Source organism: Primulina tabacum, chromosome 4 (assembly GCF_025594145.1).
Source record: "Primulina tabacum isolate GXHZ01 chromosome 4, ASM2559414v2, whole genome shotgun sequence".
In the NCBI taxonomy this organism is placed as follows: Eukaryota; Viridiplantae; Streptophyta; class Magnoliopsida; order Lamiales; family Gesneriaceae; genus Primulina; species Primulina tabacum.
Window position 1 is genome coordinate 43,094,691 of NC_134553.1, and position 7,543 is coordinate 43,102,233.

Sequence of the window (7,543 nt, forward strand, 5' to 3'; positions counted from 1 at the left end):
CCTTTATTATTCGTTGTTCTGCTTGGTGAGCTCAACTCCCCGCTTGGTGTGTTTCTTTCTTGCCATATTCTAAGTGGCCTTTCATTTGTCTATCACTGCACGTACAAACAACCAATTTATATAATGGCGATACGGTATACTTCACCATGATTTGTCGTACCATAAAAACATTGGAAATATCGAATAATAAGTGGCCATAAGGCCGACTCCCTAGTGAAACAAAGTATTTTCAAAATAACGAAAGTGGCTTACTGTCCCACTTTCTCTGATCAATCTTATTGTTGAATCGTAAACAACAGATATTTACCTCAGTGGCCCTAAGGCCTACATCACATGACAACTTGAAATAAAAAACTAAACATATACAAGAGTGGCCCTGAAGGCCAACTCCCCGCATTCAAAATCTCTTTTCAAGAAGTCAGAGACCCAGCTCTCGACATGCTACTATTGAAATCATAAATCAACTCACAAAAGTGGCTGTGGAGCCTATTCTTGCTACCATATTTCACAGTACTCAAGCAAGGATAACCAAAAGGAAACATATGCTAAAATGGATATAAGGTCAACTCCCTGCTGAATAAAAGTTCATCTATTCTCTTTATTCACTACCTCAACAAGCTGATCAAATCTTGCTTAATTCCTTCTTCCAGCAATGTGCTCACATATACTAGCTTAGGACCATCAAGCTCCCCTAAGTTGATATCTTCTAACGGATCTTGTACCTCGTGTTGGCCATCTTCCATTTGAGATGGCGCCATCAACAATTCATCAACTTGGAGTTTATCCTTTTCGTATTCTTCTTCTTGGACGACCTCGGTTCCATAGGTGTCCCATGCTTCCTCTTCCTCTAATTTGTCCAGTACTTGCTGCACATGCGCCTTCCATATAGAGGTTGCAGCTACCTCCTTTTCTTTTCGGTTCAAGTCAATCATCAACCTCCTCAATCAGCGGTTGAATTATCGGCCTAGGCGGCACGATAACAGTAGGTTTGAGGATTCTTTCCAACACCGAGCTTGGAGTTGGTGTTTGCATGTACAATGGGTTTTTTTCTTGCTATTGCTACGAATTTTGATAGGCCCAAAATCCCCATTGTAATATCTGGTCTCCACTGCACTTGCACTTGTTTGGAACGGCTGTCCATCCGCTTCTACAACCTCCACATCATCCCCTTTCCAAAACAACAACATTTGGTGCATTGAGGATGAGATGCACTGGTTTTCATGGATCCAATCTCTACCTAACAACGCTTGGAAGTTGGCGGAGGAGTTCACCACAAAAAATGCACATAAAGACGACATGTTCCCTACAGTAACATCAGCAGGGAGTACCCCAATGGTCTTGGTGGTTCCCCCTATAAATGCAGCAACCGAAAGTTCCGAATGAATCAAGTCTTCTTCATTTTTGCGCAGACTTTTCAACATTCTTATTGGAAGAACATTCACAGCTGAGCCATTGTCAATCAAGACCCTAGATACTGGTTTCCCATTGACATGGGCCTTGATGTACAATGGCCTTATGTGCTTGGTCATGGTCGTTGTAGGTTTCTCAAGTATTACCTGTTGAGGCTTATTTGGGTGGCTCTCCTGGTTAAACACTCTTGAACTCCCCTCAGGGAGTTTATTTGCATGCTCTTTCTTTTGCACTGATTCCTGGGGCATCAACTCCCCGTCCTCTTTTTCCAACATTTTAAATCTTTCGGATAGTATCACCACTCCTGTGGCACAATCCACGGTGATGTGAAATTCTCCAACGCAAAAATTTTCTTGCTTGATCATCCTCTTCGCTTAACAAATCATCATCATCTTCAACAAACTTATCCTCAGTAGCCGATCTTCCAAACATGGATTTACTCCCCACTGGCTCCATAGAGACTGGAACATCAATTGTGGGTTCATTTCTCAACTTAGCGGACTCCTCTCTTCTTGCAATCGCTCTTTCTCTCAACAGCCGTCTCTTTTGTGTCCTAGTCGGTGGCCTAGGGAACTTTTTGTGTTGGGCCACTCTCCAAGACTCACTGAACTCCCCTCTAGCTGGAATGACGTATATGGGCTTTGCTCTCCTGCTCTCAATCATTTTTCCTTTTGAGATTTCATATGCACGCCGCTCTCTGCCTTGATCAGCTGATACTTTCCTTCGTGACTCAACTTCATATGTATTTCTCCTGTCCGAGTACCTTTGGTGCTGATCATGAGATGATTCCCCTCTGAACTTTTGATTCTCACGCACTGATCTTTCAAGGAAATTTAGGTTCCTCGGCCTAGAGGCCGCGGATTCGCAAACATTCCTAGTTAAACGCTGCTGAAATGTTCTTAGTCGATCGGTATTATACCTTTTAGTAACTTCATACAGTTGACCCTTTGGGGTCTAGCATTTCTTGACAATCCGCTCTTTCATTGCAAAGGATCGGCTTCTTTTCTCATTGAGAAGATCCCTCAAATCTGTCACATTCACATTAACCAAAGCTACTGGGGGAAAGGATCATCATCCACCGCCATAGACACTCCTGTTTGTTAGGAAACTTCACGACTCCCTTGTTAATCCTGTCCTGCAAAATGTTCTTGAACGCCCAACAAGAGTTAGTAGCATGATTGTAGGAGTTGTGGTACTTACAATACTCCCGTCCTTTCAGCTCTTCTGTGGGTGGCATCCTGTGATCAGGTGGAAAAGTGATGAATTTTTCTTTTACCAAGAAATCAAAAACTTCCTCGGTCTTTGACACATCAAATGTATACTGCATGTCTTTGGGGAGTTGGGAGTTGTTCTTCCTTTCAGGTTCTGTTGGCTTCTTTTTTAACAGGGGAACTGTGCAAGACCCAGCTGATCTAATCTCTGCCAATGCCACGTCTTCCACCTTCTGATAATAAGACCCCATAGCAATTTTCTTCTTGTATGACTCTTCCCGCAAGAGTTCTTCGTATTCAGCTACTTTGGCGGCTAGCTCAAAGAAATCCCTGAACTCCATACCTTGGAATTTCTTCCTTAATTCAAAATCCAGCCCCTTTTGTGCCATCTTCACGAACTCGGTCTCAGGTATGAATACCTTGCACCTATTCTTTATCTTCTTGAACCTGTCTATGAAATATTCCACAGAGTCTCCTTTCTTTTGAGTGACTCTGGATAAGTCGGCAATGCACACTTCTGGCTCTGTTATATAGAATTGAATGTGAAATTGTCTTTCCATCTCTTGCCAACTCATCACTGAATTTCTGGGGAGTGAGGCATACCAAGCAAATGCAGTCCCAGTGAGGGAATTTGGGAATAGCCGCAACTTTAGATTGTTGAAGTTCTCCAAGTTGGCTAATTCCCCACACTGGATGGTGAATCTGGCTATATGTTCCATTCTCGATTGGCCGTCCTCCCCACAGAATAGGCTGAAATCATGAACTCTATAACCCCTTGGATATGGTTTATTCACGTCTATGTAATCTGGATAGGGTTTGTGGAACTCTGGGCGGCCTATCTGCCTCAAGGCCGGCCCATATAGCTCTTGAACAGCCTCTATAAAGGCCCGAAAATACGTACTTGAAAATTTGCAGAAAATTTAAAAATTTTCTTTTTTTAAATAATTAAAATGTCTCATTCACAAATTAAACTGATAAATAACGTTTAATATTCAAAATGGCAGCGGAAGAATTTAATGTTTGCAAAATAACCGTAAAAAAAAATAATCCAACGACAGATAAAAATATTTGATCATAAAATAATAAATGTTGAAAAATGAGGTCCTCGGGTTCCACTACTGCCGACCCAAGCTAGCTCACTGGTCCCCGCCCTCGGTCCCGACATCGTCAGTACCTACAACAATCAAGTCTAGTGAGTCTAAAGACTCAGCATGCATATATCGAAAATAAAAAGTAAATTAAATAATAAAATCGCATGCAAGTGAAAATATCATGTCCTGAGGCATAAAATAAAATATCGTGTCATGATTAATTATAGTACGTGTATAACTGAACTGAAAATCATAGTGAAAATGTTTGCTCCTTGGAGCGCTGTAATGAAATAGCATGTAATAATTTTCTGGTGAGATTATGGTCTACGCAAGTGGCCCCTGAACTGAACTGACCGGTAACTGACGACCGGGTGAAATAATAATCGTCTGATCAGACTAATGCCATAGTATACTGGGTGGTACAAAACTGAACTGACCGGTAACTGGCGACCGGGTGAAGAAATGATAGTAAAGTGGCCACAAGCAATATCGCATAAATCTCAAAATGGATATTTTTGCACGTGATATAATTAAATAACATAATTAAATATTCTGTAATAATTTTACTGATTGGGTTGGATCGCTCCCAGGCTCGCTGCGACCTTAATCTAACATGAAAAACATGCATATGGTTTAACTTGACCAAACTTGCAATTGAATCCAAAAACTGAGACAATTACGCCTAACGACTTCGTATTTAATCATGACTCCGTACCAACCCGAACCAACACCGAACCATCATATGGCCATGATTAAAATACGCCTAAAATGATGAAATAATGCTCCTAAATTTACAGTACTCGAAATTTAGTGAATGGAGGCCAAAAACGTGAAACGCTCTTTCGAGAGTCATTTTGGCACATTGCAACGTAAATTCTTGTACGACCTCAAAAATGATCCGAATCACAAACGGCCAAAAACATGGCCTTCCTAACTTGATGAGGTAGTGTCCAGTCCAAGCCCATAGGCTAAAAGCCAATCTAGAACCCGGAACACGCCTCTGACCCGCGACACGCTTGCTGTTAAAAAATTACAGCAGCTGTGCCTTCGATTTCTTGGGTCGTTTTCGAGACTACCGGCCGTTGGGGCTTGAACCGCCGACCAGAGACTCTTACCAAAACCCTAAGGAATGATTTTAACCATGGCTAAGGGCCCTAAGCCAGCCACAATTCGAACCACACCATGAAACTATCGAGAAGTCCCACCCGAGAGCAATTCTGTGCGCTTGGGGTGTTGCTATTGTTTTGCTGTCATGGATCGTCCCAGTGGCCATTTGATTGACCATGGCACGATCTAGACTTCATGGGGCATGGTGTGAACCATGGCTAATGGCTAAAGAGCCAACCAAGATCCACACTGACACCCAAAATTCAAAACTACACTTGCTGGAAAAAGAGAAGGGCCGAGAAGGGGGGTTTGTTCTTGTTTCTTTTTATTTGAAACTAATTGGGACGTGAACCAAGCCATGAAAGGACATCTTGGTCATGTCCTAGACATGCTAGGGAAGGGTTCAAACCAGGGTTACAGGCCCAAGAGCCAACCAAGGTTCGAACCATCCTTAGACAAAGCAAAACAGAATTTTCGAACTCCAATTCTGCACTATGGGGAGGTTGCTGTCATTTCGATTTCCAGCAAGCATGGGGGCTGAACGAATGGACCCATATGATCTTAACATGTCCTAGTACATGTCTAGATGCAGCCTGGAGAGCCTAGGATCGAGCCATGCCCTGCAACAACAGAAACAACCGAAAACGTGAAAGACAAGAGGGGCCGAGAAAAATCTGTGCAACTTTCCTTGAAAATTCTGTCATGTATTTCGTTTTCCCCTCATAATCATGTACTGATGCTGATTAAAATTAGTTATACGACTTGATTGAAGAGTCAAGAATGATAGAAACATGCTTGGAAATTTGTTTTGACGAAAACAAAAGAAACACAACGGTGCGGCGCGGAGGAGGAAGAGGAGTGCCCTTTTCTATCTTCTTTCTCTCGGTTTTTCTCTAGCTACCTCTCGATTATTTTCTCTCAAAATATTCTGAAATTTCGAGTATGGTGATGGAGAGATGGCTAGGGAAAATAAAAAAGGGAGGTTGCAAGATTGTGGGAGATTAAATGGCAAGGAAATTCTTTTCTATCTTAGAGATTGAGGGATAAGGAAATGGTTGGGATATTATTTGATATCAAGGGATATTAAGGAGTGCATTTGGACGTTTTTATGGTCTAGGAACAAGGGAAACAATTGCTTAAATAAATTATTTGATAGTGATTTAATGTGGGGAGAATATTTACCTAGAAAAGATTAAGGGGAAGGTAATTAAGAATGAGTTGTCAACTAAATTAAATCTTTTAAAATAAGGGAGAGGGGTGATCGATTTTTATTTATTAAAATAGGATAGGAAATGGTTTAATTACTAATTATTGAAGAATTAAAAAGTGAGAGATTTATCTCCTAAAAATGGCTAAGGAAGGAACTCAATTAAATGGTGAGTTGACCAATTTTAAATCCTACCAAAAATGAGAGGGCCTAAATTCTTAAGTAAAATAAAGGGAAAATATTTCCTAATTATTGAATTTTAAATCTCTAGTGTCTTATCTACTCATTAAATATTTTGGAAATATAAGGAATTAATTATTGAACTTTATTTACTACTTATCTCAACTTATTCAAATAATTCCTTAAACATTCTTTTACATTAAATCCACTTATTATTTAACTTAAATAGATTCTAGGAATATTTTCTAAATATTAAAATTTATCTCTTTACTTTAACTCCAGTCCGGCCTCACTTAACTAACTGAAAAACTAACAATTAAACTACTGCATGAAATAAATAAATTTAAAGAAGAGAATTTAAATACTCATGCCATAAAAATCATTTTAATTTAAATACTAGAATTATGCATGGCTTATACGTAGTCTAATTTACGGGTTCTATAATCCTCCCCCCCTTAAAAGAAATTTCGTCCTCGAAATTAAAACTCACCAAATAACTCGGGCTAACGACTCGTCATCTCTGGCTCCGACTCCCACGTAGCTTCCTCCTCTGAATGGTTAAGCCATTTGACTTACACTCGCTTAACCAGCTTGTTCCGAAGCTTCTTCTCCTGGCTCTCTAGGATCTGTACTGGTCTCTCCTCATAAGACAGGTTCGGAGTAAGCTGCAACGGCTCAAAGTTCAATACATGCGACGGATTTGCCATATAATTCCTCAGCATGGAGACGTGGAACACATTGTGTACTCCGGCCAGATTCGGCGGAAGAGGAACACGATAAGCTAGCGTCCCAACCCTGTCGAGGATCTCAAAGGGTCCAATGAATCTCGGACTGAGCTTCCCTTTCTTCCCAAATCTCATGACACCCTTCATAGGTGCCACCTTCACAAAGACATGGTCGCCCACTACAAACTCTAAATCTCTCCTCCGCTGGTCCGCATAACTCTTCTGTCGACTCTGAGCAGTCCTCATCCTATCACGGATCTGGGCTACTACATCGACAGTCTGCTGAATAATCTCTGGACCCAACTCTGCTCTCTCCCCTACTTCATCCCAATGAACAGGAGATCTACACTTACGGCCATACAGCGCTTCATACGAAGCCATACCTATAGAAGACTGGAAATTGTTGTTATAGTGAACTCCACCAATGGCAGCTTCGACTCCCAACTCCCTGAGAAATCAATAACGCAAGCACGGAGAAGATCCTCCAAAATCTGAATAACTCGCTCTGACTGCCCATCTGTCTGAGGATGGAAAGCTGTGCTAAACAACAACTTCGTCCCCATAGTCGAATGCAAACTCTTCCAAAATGAGGAAGTAAATCTGGGATCTCTG

General features: G+C 41.2%; 1 protein-coding gene across 1 annotated transcript; it reads right to left on the bottom strand.

Moving 5' to 3' along the window:
• Nucleotides 1–2,452: 2,452 nt before the first annotated feature.
• Nucleotides 2,453–3,340, bottom strand: LOC142542007 (uncharacterized). Its single transcript, XM_075648456.1, has one exon. It carries the CDS (start codon nt 3,338–3,340, stop codon nt 2,453–2,455), a length of 888 nt encoding a protein of 295 aa, XP_075504571.1.
• Between the last annotated feature and the right edge of the window lie 4,203 nt (nt 3,341–7,543).

Bases quoted from the DNA above. Each gene is read 5' to 3' on its own strand.
- LOC142542007 (XM_075648456.1), bottom strand. From the start codon at position 3,340: ATGGAACATATAGCCAGATTCACCATCCAGTGTGGGGAATTAGCCAAC.